Consider the following 20,718-nt stretch of genomic DNA (forward strand, 5'->3'; position numbering starts at 1 on the left):
TGTCACCATGCCTAATTTAACATTCTAGTTTTTAATGTGGGGAAATCCGAGAACGACTTTATGAGAGTGAGTACTACTACTACATGGGCCCCAGGAATTGAACTGAGTTGTAAGGCTTAGTAGCAGGTGCCTCAGCATTCTGAGCCATCTTGTTAGCCCTTTTCCTAATGTAATAACATATTAATGATCATAATTATGGTAACGTAACAGTATATTAATAGTAATATGGTGGGCCGATATGATTGGCACTCAGGGTGGTGACCTGTGCCTGTAACTTCAGTAGGCTGGAGGATCCCAGGAACTTCAGACTAATATGGGCACCATAGTGAGACTTTCATATCAGGAAAATAAAAACAGAGCTGAGCAGAGCTCTGGTAGTGCACACCTTTAGTGCCTTTGGGAGGCAGAGGCAGGTGGATCTCTGATTTTGAGGCCAGCCTGGTTTACATAGTGAGTTCCAGGACATCCAGGGCTAGATAATAAGACCCTGTCTCAAAAAAAAAAAAAATCCCACAAAAATTAAAAAGCTATGCTAGGCAAGGTCATATACCTTTTAACATAGCACTAGAAGGCAGAGGCAGGCAGATCGCTGTGAGTTAAGGGCCAGTCTAATCTACATAGTGAGACTCTATCTCAAGAAAAGTTAAAAAAGTAACAAAAAACAATTTTCAGGTCTGTGGTGGTATTGTGTTCCCCAAAATATTGTGCACTTTAATAAACTTATCTGGGGTCAGAGACAGAACAGCCACAATATTAAACATAGAGATAGGCAGTGGTAGCACATGCCTTTAATCCTAGCATTCCAGAAGCAGAAATCCATCTGTTCAAGGATACAGCCAAGCATGGTGATTCACGCCTTTAATCCCAGGGAGTGATGGTAGAAAACAGAAAGGTATATAAGGCGTGAAGACCAGAAACTAGAAGCATTTGGCTGGTTAAGCATTTAGGCTTAACCATTAGCACAGTTCAGCTGAGATTCATCTGGATGAGGACTCAGAAGCTTCCAGTCTGAGGAAACAGGATCAGCTGAGGAACTGGCAAAGTGAGGTAGCTGTGGCTTGTTCTGCTTCTCTGATCTTCCAGCATTCACCCCAATAACTGGCCCAAGGTTTGATTTTATTAATAAGTACTTTTAAGATTCATGCTACACAGGTCTTTTTAATTTGGTTTAATTGTACAGAAGAATCCTCTCTGCTTTGTGTTTAATTTGTTTTGCTTTATTTGGAGAGTTAAATATTTTTTTAAAATCTGACCTTATAATGCCAATGTGTAGATAGAAAGGGAAGATGGGCGGTGGTGGCACAGGCCTTTAATCCCAGCACTTGGGAGGCAGAGCCAGGCAGATCTATGTGAGTTTGAGGCCAGCCTGGGCTACAGATCGAGATCCAGGACAGACACCAAAACTACACAGAGAAACCCTGTCTCAAAAAACAAAAAACAAAAACAAAAACAAAGGGAAGTGATATTTTTATAACTTTACACAGAGTGTCCTCTGATGGTTAATCTCCACTGTCAACTTGACTAGGTTTAAATCACCTAGGAGATACATCTCTGAATGTGTCTATGCAGGCATTTCTAGAGTTTACTAGGAGGGAAAATCCATCCTGAATGTGTATCACCACCTGCTGGCCTTCACAGGTAGGTACTCAAACTGACATGCACATACCCACACAGGTACTCACACTCATGTGCACAGACACACACATCTTCACACAATTAAAAATAAAAATAAATCTTTAAAAAATGGCATCACACACCTTTAATCCAAGCACTTGGGAGGCAGAAGCAGGATGATCTCTGAGTTCCAGAGTAAGTTCTAGGACCATCAGGACTGCAAAGAGAGACCCTGTCTCAAAAAAAAAAAAAAAATGTGTGTGTGTGTGTGTGTATGTATGTTTGTATATATGTGTGTGTGTGTGTGTGTGTGTGTGTGTGTGTATTCTTTAAAAACCCATAAGTAAGATAAATCATAAAGAGACATAGTCAGAGACCCAGATATCACCTTGTGCACATATTGAACAGCAGCATGCCCTGCCCCATCCCAGTGCAACCTTAATCCTGCATTGCTCTGTGGTAGGCCACCTCCTGAGAAGTCAAATGCTTTGATGATTTTCTTAGATAATTTGCCATTGTTGAACATTAAAGAGCGAACTTACACAAACCCAGACAGTGTATAGTCTTCTACCCACCAGACTCTGTGGTACACACATATGGGTTCAGCCTATTGCTTCCAGGGCCACAAGAAACAAGAGATTAAATCAAATACAAGAGAAGATGATGCAGTCTAGAGATGCTCAAACTCAGAGGCACTGTAAGGTATTCTGTTTTATGGTAAACTATTTTTGTAAATAGACGTTCACTCTAAAATGATGGTTAGAGGTATAGTCAATAGTCAATAGGTACTGTGGGCATATATCAGTTATGACATACTGAATATAATTGTATTGCCATTCTTTTGTTGTTGTTTTGTTTGTTTTTTGAGAAAGGGTTTCCCTGTGTAGCTTTTGATGCCTGTCCTGGAACTGGCTCTGCCTCCTGAGTGCTGGGCATAAAGGCGTGCACCACCACCACCCGGCTGTATGTGCCATTCTAGGTTTGTTTAAATCAGTGTGAGCAAGGAACACATGAGGATGGTGTGTCCCTGACACCCTAAGAGGTCACAGTGGCAACAGTGCCACTAGGAGATAAGAAATTTCCAGCTCCGTTAAGATCATAGGAGCCCTGGACTACATGCACTAACTTGAACTCCTTCAGGTAGTGCTGTATGATTTATGAACCCTGACACATTCTGCCTTGGGAACATTATACACTGATGTCTTACAAGGACACGTGAGGAACTAACTCCGAACCCTATATTTTCCTCTCAACGTGGTTATTATTTTCAGCCTGTCTATTGGCTACTTTCACAAGCTTAAACACAGTGTTTGCGATTTCATTACTTATGCTTCTGTCCATAAGAACACCCCTTATTTCTCTGACTTGACTTTCTGGCTCCCAGCTTAAGTCATCTTTATGGTTCCTTTTACATTGTCAAGATTGAAGTAATTCTAATCCATCTACAATTATAATAAAGCTTTCTGAGTTTTATAGATTGAGTCAAAAGGTGACGATCTGTCAGTACTGTTTTTATCTGTGTGGGTCTCTCTGTGTGTGGTGTGTGTATGGATGTTTCTGAGTATGTATGTTTGTGATCTCTCTCTCTCTCTCTCTCTCTCTCTCTCTCTGTGTGTGTGTGTGTGTGTGTGTGTGTGTGTGTGTGTGTGTGTGTATAGAGGCTAAAGGTCAATATTGGGCATCTCCCTTGATCACTGCCTACCTTATTTCTTATTTTTTGAGACAGGTTTCCTTAATGAACCTGGAACTGGGTTACAGACACACGTGGCCACAGCAGGCTTTTTGCATCGGTGTTGGGAACCAGAATTTGGGTCCTCAAGCTTGCATGGTTGACACTTTATCAACTGAGCCGTGTCCCTATCTCCAGCTCTGTTTTTTTGTTGTTGTTATTGGTGGTGGTTTGTTGTTTATGAAGGTATACACACATTTTTTTTTTTTTTTTTTTTTTACTTTTTGAGACAGCATCTCTTGAAGCCCAGGCTAGCCTTGAACTCAGTATATAGCCCAGAGTGGCCTTGAACTGCTTACCCTACAGCCTCCACCTCTCCAGGCTCTTCCGCAGGCTCCGGGATGCAGCAGAACCTGCAGCACCCCTTTCCTGAGTGCCTCCCTTCCAGCAACATCAACTCCCAGCTCCGCTACTGCCCAGTGCCGGGCCATTGTTGCCTGGATCTGCCTGATTACTCTCAAGAGTTGTATTCTGTTTCCAAGGTCCCATGTGTCCCCCTCTTTGCCCTCCCAAACCTCTAAAGTAGCTTCCAAAGAGAGGTCAGTGGGGGATGATATTTTCTTACACTTTGTGACTTTCTCTCTTCTCTCTTTGAAACAGGTTCTCTCTACATAGTCCTGGCTATCCTGGAACTCACTGTGTAGACCATGCTGACCTCTAACTCACATATATCTGTCTTCCTCTGCCTCCCAAATGCTGGAATTAAAAGCATGCACCACTACACCAAGCTCTAACAAATAGTATAAAAAAATTAGAAACACTTGGGAGGTAGAGCCAGGCGGATCTCTGAGTTCGAGGCCAGCCTGGTCTACAGAGCAAGATCCAGGACAGGCACCAAAACTACACAGAGAAACCCTGTTTCAAAAAAACAAAACAAAAAAAGGAGAAATATTAGGAAATCCATATTTTACATGGATTTATTTGTGTGTGCTGGGATTAAAGGCATGTGCCACCACACCTGGCCATTCCTTCTTTTTTGTTGCACAGCAAATCACCATAAGCTTTAGTGATAAAATACCATTGCTTTATTTCTACATATCTGCAACTCAGCTGCTCTCTGGACTTGGCTGGACCTGACTCCAGGCTTGTTTGGGACCAGCCCTTCTCGCCTGTTTTCATTCTACTTAAATAAGGGATACTTCAGGAGGTAAAAGTAAAGCCCAAGCCCACAGAGGGCACAGTCCAAGCTTTGGGCTGAGTTACATACGTCTCTTACATGTTGTTGATCAAAATAAGTCACATGGCTAGCCAGGTGGTGGTGGTGGCGATGGCGGCGGGGTTGGCTGCGGCTTCAGAGGCAGAGGCAGCCAGATCTCTGAGTTCAAGGCCAGCCTGGTCTACAGAGCGAGATCCAGGACAGACACCAAAACTACACAGAGAAACCCTGTCTCAAAAAACAAAAACAAAAACAAACAAACAAACAAACAAATGGCATGGCTAAGTCCAACCCTGATGGAGCAAGGAAGCATGCTCCTTCTTGGAAATCAAGGTAAGGGGATAACTGTTTGGGGGCAATGATCTAAGCCTTTATTCTGCTCTCATTTTATTGATAAGTTAGCTGGGTATAGAATCCCAAGGTACAGCTAGCTCATTTTTACACAGACACTGAAGACCTGGTCACAAGGTCTTTAGATATGAAAGCAATCAGAGATGCTAGATGTGATTGGATCTACATTCCCTCTCATCCTGATTTTCCCCCCATCTCTTTGAGCTTTTATAATTGTCTTGCATTTAATTCTTTCTGTTTTCCTTTGTGATATATTATTTGGCATCTACTAGAGAATACATATGTAATGCATAATGAATGAACAATAAATCATAAATGGAATGAACAATTATTTATAGTACTTTTTTATTCCTTTGGGGAGAGGTGCTTACTAAGAGCAGGATGGCCTGGAACTCAGGATCCTCCTACCTAATCCTCCTTAGTGCTGGAATTATACCTGCCTCTTAATGAGCTCTAAGTTCTAACTTCATCCCGCTTAGACGAGGAGACCCTTTGCATATCTTTTTGTTTTTCAAGACAGGGTTTCTCTGTGTAATTCTGGCTGCCCTGGAACTCACTCTAGACCAGGCTGGCCTTAGACTTACAAGAGATCTGCCTGCCTCTGCCTCCCAAGTGCTGGGATTAAAGGTGTGCGCCACTACCGCCTGGCTTTTTTTTTTTTTTTTTTTTTGCTTTTGCTTATCTTTTAAAACACATACACCAGGATTTGATTTGTGCCTCCCCATATATCCTGTCCTGGAGAAGATCTCTGTGTCCTTATGAAGATGTGTGTGCTGTCTTCTGCAGGTAGTGATCTATGAGTATCTGTTGGCTGTAGATGGTTTACTGTATTGTTTATGGCCTCTAGTTCACTGGATTCTCCATTATACTTTGTTTACTTTTGGAGCCCCACCACCACCCTCTTTAGTCCCATGATCTTTTTTTTTTTAAGATTTATCATTTTATGTTTATAAGTATTTTACCTGCACATAAGTATGTATTCCATGTGTGTGCCTGGTGCCTCTGGAGATCAGAAGGAGGAGTTACATACCTTGGAACTGAAGTTAGGGAGTTTTCAACATTGTGAGCCACCATGTAGGTACCGGGAACAAGTGCTCTTAACCAACAAGCCATCGCTCCAGCCACCCTACCACAACGACCTCCTCCTTCCCCAGTTAAGCTTAGCTTCTGCTTTCTTATTAGGCTGATCTAACACCTTCTCTATTTCCCACTTCCCTGAAGAACTCTTTCTCCCCTGCGGTAGAATATTGTTTTAAGTGGTGTTACTTTTGTTTATGTTACATTTGTTTAACTCTGTGAAGCTGTGTTCCTGTGCCTGTGTAAAACACATGATGGTCTAATAAAGAGCTGAATGGCCAATAGCAAGGCAGGAGAAAGGATCTATAGGAGAAATCGGGGAGGAGATAGAAGTAGCCAGAGAATGAAAAGGACTCCAGGGGCCAGCTACACAGCAAGCCACGGAGTAAGAATAAGACTTACCAAAGTAAGAGACCAGGAAAAGCCCAGAGGCCAAAGGTAGACGGGATAATTAAAGTTAAAGAAAACTGGCAAGAAACAAGCCAAGCTAAGGCCGGGCATTCATAATTAGTAATAAGCTTCCGTGTGTGAGTGATTTATTTGGGAGCTGGGTGGTGGGGCCCAAAAGAGAGAAAACAACAACAACAGCACTCTTCTGTCACAGTCTCTTTCTAGTTTTGTTACCCTGCACCCACGTAAACAAACACACACATTTTAAATCTAATTTCTGCATATGAAAGAAAACATGTAGCATTTCTCTTTTTAATCTCGTTTAGTTTATGTAACGTAACAACATCCTATTTAGGGCTGAATACTCAGTCTCTTCTTTTGCTTTTTTCTTTTTGTTTTGTTTTGTATTTTGAGACTGGGTCTTATTTTGTAGTTCAGGTTTCCTGATAGCACAGGCTGGTCTTGAATTCAGCAATCCTCCTGCTTCAGTCTCTGGGAAGAGTTACAGGCATGAGGCACCTGTAGGAATTATATTTTGTGGGAGCACATCTAGTAATAATGAACTTTCTTGGCTTTTGTTGATCTGGGGATTTCTTACCCCCCCTTTAGTGTGTGTGTGTGTGTGTGTGTGTGTGTGTGTGTGTGTGTGTGTGTAGTACAAGGTAGACTCAAATTTGCTGTGTAATTTGGTGGACCTCTCACCTCAGCATCCCAAGCGCTGCAATTTATCTTCTTAAGGGAGGAGATTGGTTCCCACCTTTTTATTGGGGGGTACAGGGAAGGAGAGCTCTTCCATCAGTGGGAGTGTTTACAGGGTCTCTAGACACTCCGGTTTGGGCCCCGAAGGTCCTGGGTGTGGCTGAAGGTTCTGGGCGTGGCTGGGTACCTCAGGCACAAACCCATTATCTCCCTGTGGGCACTTCTAGCTGTAGGGTGTGGCCTGGTTGGTCATGGTGGCTCTTGGTTAGGGGCTAAATGAGGGAGGAATTTCAGCAGTGGAAATGACCAGCAGCCATCTCCTTTGCCAGGGCATTCCTGAGGGAGGCATTCTTGGTCTCTGTGGATTCTCTCTCTTTTCTGATTTCTGTTTTTCCTTTTCCTTTTTTTTTTTTTTTTTTTAATTTCATCAGATTTAAAGTTCTTGACCATTGTTTTTCATATGATCTCTCTTATCAATTAGTTTAAAAACAAATTAGCGCGCTGGGCAGTGGTGGCACACGCCTTTAATCCCAGCACTCAGGAGGCACAACCAGGCGGATTTCTGAGTTCATGGCCAGCCTGGTCTACAGAGTGAGTTCCAGGACAGGCACCAAAACTACATTGAGAAACCCTGTTTCGAAAAACCAAAAAACAACAAACAAAACAGCAATGACCTCTTGTTCTCTTCTTTTCCCTCCTTCCCCAGGCAAGAAATCCCTTACCACATGCTGACCCTAAATGAAAGACATCCTTAATCATCAGAAAAATGCAAATCAAAACGACTCAGAGATACCACCTTACACCTGTCAGAATGGCTATGATCAAAAACACTAATGACAGTCTATGTTGGAGAGGATGTGGAGCAAAGGGAACACTCCTCCACTGTTGGTGGGAATGCAAACTTGTACAACCACTGTGGAAATCAGTGTGGCAGTTTCTCAGAAAATTGGGAATCTAACTACCTCAAGACCCAGCCATACCACTCTTGGGCATATACCCAAGGAATGTTCAACCATACCACAAAGATACATGCTCAACTATGTTCATAGCAGCATTATTTGTAATAGCCAAACCTGGAAACAACCTAGATGCCCATCAGCTGAAAAATGGATTAAGAAAATGTGGCACATATACACAATGGAGTACTACTCAGCAGAGAAAAACAATGACAGCATGAAGTTTGCAGGCAAATGGATGGAACTAGAAGAAAATCATCCTGAGTGAGGTAACCCAAACCCAGAAGGACGAACATGGTATGTACTCACTCATTAGTGGATTCTAGATATAAAGCAAAGAACAATCAGACTGCAACCCACAGAACCATGGAGGCTATATACATAACATGGGGGACTCTAGGATGACAGTAACTTATAATAAGATTTGGTTTTACTCAATTACTGAGCAACCCTCAATGAAGCATTTCACTATTAAGATAACAATTATACTGTATCAAGCTGATAATGGAAAAATAAATAAATTAATTAATCTTAAAAAATGGCAATGACCTCTTGTTCTCTTCTTTTCCCTCCTTCCCCAGGCAAGAAGTCCCTTACCACATGCTGACCCTAAATGCTGGACTGACTCCGACCCTGTGAGGCAATAAATACACTTCTGCTCATGATGGGGCTGGCTGTATGGCTCAGTGGGTAAAGTGCTTGTTGTACAATCATGAGGACCTGAGTTTGAATCCCCAGAATCCACATAAAGCCAGGCTCGGTGGCACAAGTGTGTAACTCCAGCGCTGGAGAGTGGAGACAGGCAGGCCATGGAGCTCACAGGCCAGACAGTCTAGCCAAAATGGTGGACTCCTGGTTCAGTGAGTGACCCTGCCTCAAAAAAAAAAGATAGAGAGCAATACAGGAAGGTATTGGACATCAGTTTTTGCCTCCACATGTGCACACACAGGTGAACACACCCACACCCACACAATTACCAGGTCCCTGGTATCCTATCACACTTCACAAGAGGAACTGAGAGGTACGAGCCTTGGTCTGGAAACTGCACGTTTTCCAACAGACTCCAGAGAGTCAAAATACTCATCATTTGAGATGGATTCTGCTGGATCATCATCTAAACGAGGAGTCGGTTCCTGGCAATTCCCATTCATCATCTTCCCTGAATCACTGCTACACAAGGAGCTGACAAGTCAATAACCAAAAAACAAGTGGCTTGAAAACTGGGAGACTGGACAATGGATCTGCGTACACCCATTTCTCCAAGCATAAAGCTGCTGATGCGTACATGAGAAGGTGCCAGCATTGTTAGCCCACAGGAAAGCTCCGATCAAAACTGCAGTGTGATACCACTTCACACCACTAGTGTGGCACTAAAAGAAAGCCACATCAAATCTCACAACCTGTGTGTTGCCTTATATGGCAAAAGGAGTCAGGAGCTTGAGGCTAGAAGCTTATCCTGAATCATTTGGCTGCTCTTCAGATGTGATTGCCTGTGTCCTCATGAGAAAGAAGCACACACGTGGGGTTTGTTTGTTTCAATCTTGACAGGTTCTTGCTATGTGGCCCAGGCTGACCTGCAACCCTCCCTCTTGCCTCTCTACCTTCTAAGCAATAGGATTACAAGTGTGCACCACTGTGCCAGGCAGCATACTGAGTGCACACACACACACACTTGGGGGATGGGTAAAACAAAGGTGATGCAGCCACAAGCCAAGGAATGCCACTTGGAAGAGTCACGAAACACAACTTGCAGTGGCCTGTGCTGGTGCCGCGGGAGAGGGAAGTGTTGAATTGCACTAAGCACATGGCACTTTGTTCACGCAGGTGACAGTGATGAGACAGACCAGGCGGTCAGGACCACCCTTCACACACACGGATGGTGGGAAAGTAGGAGGGTGCTGCAGCTTTGGAAAATGGGCATAAATACAGAGATACCAAGGGGGTGAGCAATTCCTCTCCTCGGAATACACCCAGGAAAGAAGAAAGTTTACTTCCAAGTAGTGACTTGTCCATTAATATTACAGCAGCATTAGTCACCTGCACCCCAAATGTCCAGCTGCCGAGTGGATAAACAAAACTTGTTGCGCACACACAATGGAATACTGTGTTTAGTTTGTGGTTACTGTTTCTTGGTGTCCTATAAGAATTTTTATTTGAGACAGGGTCTCTCTATGTACCTCTGGCTATCCTAGAATTCACTCTGTAGACCAGGCTGGCCTCAAACTCAGAGATCTGCCTGCTTCTTCAAGTCATGGGATTAAAAGTGTGTGTGACCAAGCATTCCTGGTTTAGAAATTTTTTTTTTTTTTCCAGAGCTGAGGACCGAACCCAGGGCCTTGCACTTACTAGGTAAGTGCTCTACCACTGAGCTAAATCCCCAACCCCTAGAAATTTCTTGCTCAAGATACAGCACTGTCTCTGATTGGACCTCTTTACACCTGGAAGATGCTGCTCACTCGGGGATGGGGGAGGCAGCCTGTGTTCCTCCTCCAGTATCTTCCAGAAGATACTCTCACAGACCTGCCTGAGGCTGATCTCTTAGGAGATAAGATGCAATTAAGTTGACAATTAATGATTTAACATCACAGCTAGCTTACTGTTTCTGAATTTCTGATCCCCATCTCTCCAACGCACATGGACACACACACACACACACACACACAGAGATACACACATGCACAGCAGCATGCATGCCCACATGCATCATATGCAAGCTCATGCTTGTGCACTCTTTTTTGAGACAGGTCTCACTGTGTGGCCCTCATTTAGGACCAGCCCACTTGCCTGGAACTCACTTTGTAGATTAGGCTGGCCTTGAATCCGCAGAGATCCACTTGTCCCTGCCTCTTCAGTGCTCTTCAAGGCTGCACCAGCAGGCCTGGCATACATCTTCACATTTTTTTTTCGATTTATTGTGTGTGTGTGTGTGTGTGTGTGTGTGTGTGTGTGTGTGTGTGTTTTACCTGCGTATATATGTATGTGCACCATGTGACTATCTGGTGCCTACCTGTGGGTACTGGAAACTGAACCCTAGTCCCCTACAACAGCAGCCAGTACACTTAACCACTCAGCCAACCCTCCAACCTCACACACACTTCTTGCTGTTGTTGGGAGGTTAAGAGGGTGTTGTTTGATGGTATGCCCGTGTTTTCATTCTAGTTTGTTCTTCTGTCTTGGATGGAATACAATGGATGGTATACATCTTCACTCTCATTGGTCTACACGGTCTTCACTCTCACTGTCACTGGTCTACACTGTCCTCACTCTCACTGGTCTACGCTGTCTTCACTGTCACCGTCACTGATCTACACTGTCTTCACTGTCACTGATCTACACTGTCTTCACTGTCACTGATCTACACTGTCTTCACTGTCACTGATCTACAGTCTTCACTGTCACTGGTCTACACTGTCTTCACTGTCACTGATCTACACTGTCTTCACTGTCACTGGTCTACACTGTCTTCACTGTCACTGATCTACACTGTCTTCACTGTCACTGATCTACACTGTCTTCACTGTCACTGGTCTACACTGTCTTCACTGTCACTGGTCTACACTGTCTTCACTGTCACTGGTCTACACTGTCTTCACTGTCACTGATCTACAGTCTTCACTGTCACTGGTCTACACTGTCTTCACTGTCACTGGTCTACACTGTCTTCACTGTCACTGATCTACACTGTCTTCACTGTCACTGGTCTACACTGTCTTCACTGTCACTGATCTACAGTCTTCACTGTCACTGGTCTACACTGTCTTCACTGTCACTGATCTACACTGTCTTCACTGTCACTGGTCTACACTGTCTTCACTGTCACTGATCTACACTGTCTTCACTGTCACTGGTCTACACTGTCTTCACTGTCACTGATCTACACTGTCTTCACTGTCACTGATCTACACTGTCTTCACTGTCACTGATCTACACTGTCTTCACTGTCACTGGTCTACACTGTCTTCACTGTCACTGATCTTCACTGTCTTCACTGTCACTGATCTACACTGTCTTCACTGTCACTGGTCTACACTGTCTTCACTGTCACTGGTCTACACTGTCTTCACTGTCACTGTCACTGATCTACACTGTCTTCACTGTCACTGGTCTACACTGTCTTCACTGTCACTGGTCTACACTGTCTTCACTGTCACTGGTCTACACTGTCTTCACTGTCACTGGTCTACACTGTCTTCACTGTCACTGGTCTACACTGTCTTCACTGTCACTGGTCTACACTGTCTTCACTGTCACTGGTCTACACTGTCTTCACTGTCACTGTCCTTCACTGTCACTGGTCTACACTGTCTTCACTGTCACTGGTCTACACTGTCTTCACTGTCACTGGTCTACACTGTCTTCACTGTCACTGGTCTACACTGTCTTCACTGTCACTGGTCTACACTGTCTTCACTGTCACTGGTCTCACTGTCTACACTGTCTTCACTGTCACTGGATCTACACTGTCTTCACTGTCACTGGTCTACACTGTCTTCACTGTCACTGGTCTACACTGTCTTCACTGTCACTGGTCTACACTGTCTTCACTGTCACTGTCACTGATCTACACTGTCTTCACTGTCACTGGTCTACACTGTCTTCACTGTCACTGGTCTACACTGTCTTCACTGTCACTGGTCTACACTGTCTTCACTGTCACTGGTCTACACTGTCTTCACTGTCACTGGTCTACACTGTCTTCACTGTCACTGGTCTACACTGTCTTCACTGTCACTGGTCTACACTGTCTTCACTGTCACTGTCACTGGTCTACACTGTCTTCACTCTCCCTGTCACTGGTCTACACTGTCTTCACTGTCACTGTCACTGGTCTACACTGTCTTCACTGTCACTGTCACTGGTCTACACTGTCCTCACTCTCACTGTCACTGGTCTACACTGAAACATGGACTTCATACATCCTAGGCAAGCACTCTGCCAAGTGAGCTATGCCCCACTGCTTAGTGCTTGTCCTGCTTTCTTTAAATCATTTTTTAATATAAAAATATTGTGTATGCATACCTTTGAAGGCCAGAAGAGTGTACTGTATGTCCTAGTACTGCAGTTACCCGTGATTGTGAATTGTATGAGGCAGGTGCTGGGAACTGAACTCGGGTCCTCTGCAAGTACAACAAGCCCTCTTACTGGCTAAGCCACCTTCCCAGCCATATTTTATTCCTGTCTTTCTAATTTTTTAAAAATGTATTAGTATGACTCGTTTGTCTGCACATAAATCTATGTGCAATGCCTAAGGGAGACAGAGGGCATCGGATCTTGTGGAGCTGGAATTATAGATGGTTGAGAGTCACCACAGGGGCCAGGGAACTGAACCACAGTCCTCAATCTGAGCAGCAAGTGCTCTTAACCACTGAGCTATATCTCTTTCTGTCTTGATAAGTGTCTGTTTCAGCACAAAATTTTATTCTTAAGATGACAATTTTGTTGTTTTGGCATTTAGTCTGAAAAACTATTCTCTCTCTCTCTTTGTTTTTGTTTTAAAGATTTATTTATTTTTCATGTATACAATGTTCTGTCTGCATGTATTCCTGCAGGCCAGAAGAGGGTGCCAGATCTCATTACAGATGGTTGTGAGCCACCATGTGGTTGTTGGGAATTGAACTCAGAACCTCTGGAAGAACAACCAGTGCTTTTAACCGCTGAGCCATCTCTCCAGCCTGAAAAACTATTTCATTAAAAAAAAAACCAGAGTTTGAAGCTGGGTGGTGGTGGCACATGCCTTTAATCCCAGCACTTGGGAGGCAGAGCCAGGTGGATCTCTGTGAGTTCGAGGCCAGCCTGGTCTACAAAGTGAGTTCCAGGAAAGGAGCAAAACTACACAGAGAAACCCTGTCTCCAAAAATAAAAAACAAAAAACAACAACAACAACAACAAAAAATTCTGAGAGTTTTATATTTTGGGGCTTTCATTTGTTTTTAACAGCTTTGATAGTAATTTTGTTTTGAGACAGGGTTTTTCTGTGTAGCCCTGGCTGTCTGGAACTCCCTCTTTAGATCAGGCTGGCCTTGAACTCAGAAATCTTCTTGCCTCTGCCTCTCAAGTGCTGGGATTAAAGGTATGCATCATCATGCCTGGCCATGTTTTGTAATTTTGTACTAAGTTTTGAAATCAGGGTTGTCCCTGTGTCCCCATCTACTCTACAGGTTCACTGGCCTCATCTTAGTCCTCTGATTTACCATATAATAAAGAATTTTATTTTGTTGTGTTCTTAAGATGCTTTTGCACTGGGAAGTGGTGGTGCATGCTTTTAATCTCAGCACTTGGGAGGCAGAGGCAGGCGGATCTCTGTGAGTTCAAGGCTATACTGGTCTAGAGAGCGAGATCCAGGGAAGGCGCAAAGCTACACAGAAAAACCATGTCTTGAAAAACAAAAACAAACAAACAAAAAACAAAAAAGATGCTTTTGCCAGACAGAATTTGAGGTTAAATAGAAATTCAAGGCTGTCCTAGCCTAAATAAGATGACCCTATAGCTCAGGAGCTGAGCAGTTAGTTGTCTAGCATACAAAAAGATCTGGGATTGGTTCCCAGTGTTACCCGTTCCTCCACCCCCCAAAAAATATTCAGAAGAATTGGGTGGGTCTCTGTTGTTTTGTTTTGAGACAGGGTCTCACTCTGTAGACCTGCATGGCCTGGAATTTGCTGTGTACACCAAGTTGGCAAATAGGGGTTTACCCTCCTGCTTCCCAAATGCTGTGACTAAAGGTGTGTGCTGCCATGCCCAGAGACTGAAACTGATTTTTAGAACAACACTTTTCCGTAAAAGTAGGATTTCTTCTGAGTAGGTTTCCATCATTAGGGAGATTTAGGAGTTTCAAGGTTTTTCTTGTTTTCTATTTGTTTGACTTGGGTCTAGATTAGAGAGTTTATTCTACTAGAATCTGTTTCAGATTTGCTTGACTACAAAGGCTACTTCCTATTAATATTCAAACACACCAATTATTCATCTGTACTTGGTCACATTACGGCCTTGGTTCTCCTGGCCTCATTCTGAAAGAAGGCTTTGAGTCCTGACACCCCACGGGGAAGGCGTGTAGGTGGGACTCAGGGCTGACTCAGAGGGCCAGCCCCAGACAGCTCATGTCTGAGGTCACACCACAGGACAGGAGGCATTCTAGCCTCAGGAACAGAATCTGTCCTAACAACTTCTCAGGCTTCCTCTTGTCCTTCCTACCTGCCCGGATCTGGAGTTGCCCATGTGAGGTCAGAGACTTAACAAGCTGTCCGGCTGGACCAATGAGGGCTTTGCATTTTCATACCTCTCTCCTTTTCAGGCATGCAGCAAATCTCAGAATGTATAGAGGTCAGAGGACAGTTTGCAGGGGGCAGGTCTCGCCTTTCACTATGTAGGTCCCAGGTCGTCAAGGTTGGCAGCACTGAACCAACTCACCAGCCTCAGATTATGTTCTTGAGATTCAGCCACTTTATCGTACAAGGCTAGAGCCAATCAAGTTTTTCTCTCTGTTACATATTAGTTTGGGTGCAAACATTCCAGATTCTCTATTCATACTGATAATGGACATTTATGTCATCTCTAGCTTTTTTCTATAGAGATCTGGAGTGTTATTTGTGAATGTCTTTATACATGTTTCCTTAGTACATTTTGAACTGTTCCTTAAAACTTTTTTTTGTGGGGGGTGGGGAGGGAGTAAGTTTTGAGCCAGGATTTCTCTGGGTAGCCCTGGCAGTCCTGAAATTCACTCTGTAGATCTGACTGGGCTCAGACTCATAGAGATCAGCCTGCCTCTGCCTCCTGAGTACTGGGAGGTATGAGCTCTCACTCCTGGCCTGTTTTTATTTTTATTTTTATTTTTTTCCGAGACAGGGTTTCTCTGTGTACTTTTGGTGCCTGTCCTGGATATCACTCTGTAGCCCAGGCTGGCCTCAAACTCACAGAGATCTGCCTGGCTCTGCCTCCCGAGTGCTGGGATTAAAGGTGTGCGCCACCCCCTGTGTTTTTACTTTAAATTACAGTGCCTGTGGAGGCCAAAAGAGGGTGTCCGATTCCCTTGTTCCATCAGTTGTCAGCTGCCTGATGGCAAAGCTGGAACCCCAACTCTGGTCCCCAGTAAGAGCCATCTTTTCAGTTCCCTTAAAAATTAAAAAAATCAGCCAGGTATTGTAGTGAACACCTTTAATTGGGAGGCAGAGGCAGAGGCAGCCGGCCTGGTCTACAGAGCAAGTTCCAGGACAGGATTACACAGAGCAACCCTGTCTCAGAAAACCAACCAACCAACCAAACAACAACACAACAAAACAAAAACAAACAAAAAAGCTAAAAATTTTAATTGCATTTATTTATTTATGTGTGTATATTCATACACAAGTGCCAAGGCAGGCACAGAATCGGGGACAGCCTGCACAAGTTATTTCTCTCCTCCATTGGGTTCCCAGGGATTGAACTCAGCTTGACAGGCTTGGTGCAAGTCCCCTCATCTGATATCTGACGAGCTTCCTTGTCAGCCTCTGTTCAGGCATTCCTTTCGGGTAAACATTTAGGACAGAACTGTGGTATTGTGGAGCATGCACAACTTGATGGTGTTGCTAATATTACTAGTTATTGTTAAATTGTCCTGGCATGTCATTAAAATTATTTTAAGTGTGTTTTGACTCTCTGTGCATGCGTGTGTGCACACCTTGTGCCTGAGGAGGCCAGAAGAGGGCATTGAATCCCCTGGAACAAGATTTCCAGAAGGTTGTGAGTGGCCATGTGGCTGCCAGGAACTGAACGTAAGTCCTCCATGAGAGCAGCAAGTGCTTGTAACTGCTCAGCCATCCCTTCAGTATCCCTTCCCCCTTTTCTGGGACAGTGTCTCACTATGCCATCTTGGCTGGCCTGAAACTCTACACTAGATTGGCCTCAAATTCTCAGAAATCTTCTTGCCTTTATCTAACAAATGTTGGAGGGACGGCTCAGAAAGTGAGGGCTAGCTATGCAAGCATAGGGACCTGAGTCTCATCCTTAGAGCCCAAGTAAAAAAGACAGGTGTGCTGGTATATGACTGTAGTCTCAGGGCTGAAGAGCCAGAGACAGGAAGACCCCTAGGGCCTGCTGGACAGCCATTTTAGCCTAATTGGTGAGGAGCTCCAGGTCAATGAGAGATCCTGTCTTTCAAGCACTGGAGTACATGTGGGCTGCTTTGCACACCTGGGATTTATGTGGGTTTTGGGAGACCTAATCCTTCCACTTGAGCACCAAGAGCTTTATCTGTTGAACCATCTCCCCAGCCCTGGGTGCACTTCTGAATTGCAATGGATTTGTTGTTATGATGCTCAAGGTAGGTACTATTTTAACAGAAAGACAGGAAACAAATGGAGTGTACATCTGAAATTTTAGCATTTGGGAGGATGAGGCAAGAGGATAGGAATTGGAGGCCAGCCTGAGCTATACAGCAAGACTGTCTGAAAAATAAAGGGGAGAAGAACCAGGAAGGAAACAGGAATTATGAAAAAGAGTCATTTTAACAATAGTTTTAAGGCTTAATTGCTCCATTCCTTTCAGATAGATCACAGATACACAAAATTTAGGACCACATAAGTTCCTCTGGATGGACAATGCTCTCCTCCTCCTCCTCCTCCTCCTCCTCCTCCTCCTCCTCACATCCTGCTAGCCCGCCTTTCCTTTTTACATGTCACAAACATGCCTACCATTTCCCAGTCTTTATTGTGTCTTTAAATTTCAGTGTCTTCAATTCTCAACTTTATGAAAACTAGGAAATATCTGGAGGTTAAGAGCTGTCATCTTTATTCCTAACCTTTAGCATTCACTGACTCACTGTTTAATGTGTAGCATGAATGAGGAAGTCCCTCTGGGGGAAGCCTCATGTCCATTTACTTCTCTGGCCAATGTGGAGTGCTTGAAAGTGTCCACAGGCTTTTTCGAAGCTCCTACCTGAGGCTGGCAACGTTCTGGAAGGTTTCTTGGCTTCATCAGGAGCCAATGCTGAATCACTAGAATTCACCAGGGCTGAGGGGAGGACTGGTACTATACTATGTCTAAATCTCCCTAGCTCTGCCTCTTTGGCTTGACTCCCCATCTTCACAGGTTCTTGATGACGTTGACTGGAATTCACTCTGTTGTTTCTCACCACATGCCTTTGTATAGCCATCAAGCCATCTTCAGAGTAAGCATGCCCTTTGTAAGCATCCCCTGACCCAGGCCCCCATGTGGGGTTGGATGCCCACACTTGGTCTCCTAGCTCTTGAGCACACTTCCAGTTATCACAATCTACATTTCAGTTGAACTGTGTGGAGCAAAGACTTGATTCAGAGGAATTCTACTGCAGATTTCTGCTTGACTACAAAAGGAGAAAGAGAATAACATTTTAAGTAGGGTCATCTGGTCCCCTTGAGCACACCCAAACATCTGGGAGTTCTGAATGTATCTTAGCCCTGTGTTGTTTTGTATTGCGATCCCCTGGCTTCTCTGGAAGTGATGCTGGTGTTTAAAGATCTATGTTTCACAAAGCAGGAAATGTCCTAGATACAGCAAGACATTGGGATGTTGGGGGAAAAAAATCAAATCAAGCAAGCAAACAAAACATAAGAAGGAAAGAAAGCAAAGCTAAGTCACTCACAAATTTACCTGTTTCTAAAGCTGTAGGAACGGGGTTCAGATTCTTCTTTTATAACCAACATAGATGATTTGGTTAAGAAACTAACTTGTCCAGACTTCAGATCACATGTTGTGCCTGCCCATCTTATATGGGTATGTGAGGCTTAATGAATAACCAACACAAGGTGGACTATCAGTAGCGGTTTGCATTACCCCAACCCACACAGCCCTCCTTTCTGTACCAATGGATTCCATCCTCAGAAGACGTAAAGAGGTGATAAATTGAGAGCTTCTAGAAAAGGCAGCATATTCAGACCTCCAGCTGCAGGTCGCTCAGCCTGGCCCAAAGCCTATAGGAATCTCCGTATTCAGGAGGCTGAAGCAAGACAGGGAAGTCGGACCGGGAGTTTGAGGGAAGAGAAAGGAGTAAGTAGAGAGAGAAAGAGAGGGAGGGAGGGAGAGAGAGAGGCAGGGAAGGAGGGAGGGAGGGAGAGGGAGAGAGAGAGGGAGAGAGAAAGAGAGAGAGGTAGAGGGAGTGGGGGAGCGAAGTGGGGGGAGACAGGGAAATATTGCTATATAAGCCCCTACCGGCATTTAGGAATTGATCCCTGGGGGCGGCGTCTTCATGTTCTCAATGAACCCCTCTTCCCATCCCTTTCGGGCCACCTTTGTCACTGCACTCTTTCATCCGAATGGGTATTAGGTTGGGCCGGGTTTAATATCCAGTGGCCCCCTAGAGCCAGAGGCAAGAAAGTTCATTGACTGGATGCTCAATATCTCAGTTATGAAGCAGGGCCCTGGCTCTTGTCCTCTCCGCTAGACCTATAACTGCTGATTCAGTAGCTCCATCCTTTGCTGCGTGGCCCGGGGAAAGCGAACTCAACTTTTGCAAACAGTAGGATCTCCATGTGTAGGGTAATCCAGCCAGCCCAGATGTACTCCGTAAATGCCAGCCCACCAATCGGGCTCAGGACGCCCACTAGGGCCGTGGCCCTGGAAGGGTCAGGGATGCCCAGGCGCTCTGGCCCATTGGAACTCCGCTAGTGCTGGAAGCCAGTAAGTCCCCACCGCACCTCCGGCTCAGAACCAACAGGACGAGTCGCCCCTAGCAACAGCAGCCGGTCCTTGTTCCAACCGCGCTGATTGGCGGGACTCCAGGCGGCAGCGGCGTCACTTCCGGCAGCCGGAGGCAGCGGAGGAAGCCGAGGGGCGGCCATCTTGGGTCTGTGAGGCTCCCGAGGTGCCGGGGAGCGGCGGTGGCAGCCGGCAGGGCGAGGCCGGGCGGAAAGCGAGCGGGAGAAGGGAAAGCAGCAGGGCGTGGGCGCCTCCTCCGCGGCCCGCTCCATGGTTGGCGCCTGCAGGCCGCGGCGGCCTGTCTTGCTCTCCATCTCCGCTACATCCTCCTGCGCCGCCGCCTCTTCTGGGGCTGCTCGCCGCGCTGTGTGGAACCTCCGGGACTGAGTTCCGCGGCGCTGCGGCTGCAGCTGCGAGCGGCGAGGAGGCGAGGAGCCCGCGAGGCGCCCTGAGGCTTGCGGCAGCCAGCCGGCCCGGTTCCACTGGGCTCCTCGCCGCGGCCGCCGGCGCTGGGGGAGAATGAGCCCCGGGGCCCGCGGGCGCACGGCCCGGGCCAGGCCGGGGATCTAGACTCCGGCCGGGGAGGGCAGGGCCCGGAGGCTCACGGCCGCTGCTCGCCGGCCGCCCAGAGCTGGGCGGTTTTGTTTTCGCCTTGGCGTTGTGCAGAATCAAAGCGCAGTAAGATGTCCACTAGGACCCCTTTGCCAACGGTGAATGAACGAGACACTGAAAACGTGAGTGACTGCGCTGCAGGGTGGCAGACCCTCAGGGTGGTAGCAGGGGGACCTAGCCCAGATGCTCCAGGCTGGGGTCAAGGCGCAGCCCTGTCCTGCAGCGCGCGTGCGGCCTGCGCGCTGTCCTTACGGTCTGCTGAGCATTACCCGTCCGTGCGCTGCCGCGGCCGGTGCCTGTCTGAACCCAACTCTCCTTTCACACCGGGCAGGTTAAGAGCCTGCCTGTCCTTGGTGCAAGTTAATAGCGTTCAGTCGGGTCAAGTGGACGGTCCTTTAAAATGGGACTAAGCTTAATGACAACCGCCAAAACTCAGTGCCCCACGGAGAGATCCTTGTGGGCCCCCGTAGTTCCTAAAGACTGAAGTGTAC

General features: G+C 45.7%; 1 protein-coding gene across 8 annotated transcripts in view; it reads left to right on the top strand.

The window, feature by feature from the left end:
- The first annotated feature begins 19,718 nt into the window (after nucleotides 1–19,718).
- Nucleotides 19,719–20,718, top strand: part of Mark3 (microtubule affinity regulating kinase 3) — a 93,586-nt gene continuing 92,586 nt past the window's right edge. For 5 of the 8 annotated variants that reach the window (XM_036205347.1, XM_036205348.1, XM_036205350.1 and 2 more), the window contains exon 1: nucleotides 19,719–20,349. In XM_036205347.1, the coding sequence (XP_036061240.1) occupies nucleotides 20,299–20,349 (51 nt within the window). In that variant the 5' untranslated portion in view covers nucleotides 19,719–20,298. The remainder of the gene's footprint in view (nucleotides 20,350–20,718) is intronic. The other 3 variants (XM_036205351.1, XM_036205352.1, XM_036205353.1) reach the window with 1 other exon arrangement.

The sequence above is a fragment of the Onychomys torridus genome, chromosome 14, assembly GCF_903995425.1.
Source record: "Onychomys torridus chromosome 14, mOncTor1.1, whole genome shotgun sequence".
Taxonomy (NCBI): domain Eukaryota; kingdom Metazoa; phylum Chordata; class Mammalia; order Rodentia; family Cricetidae; genus Onychomys; species Onychomys torridus.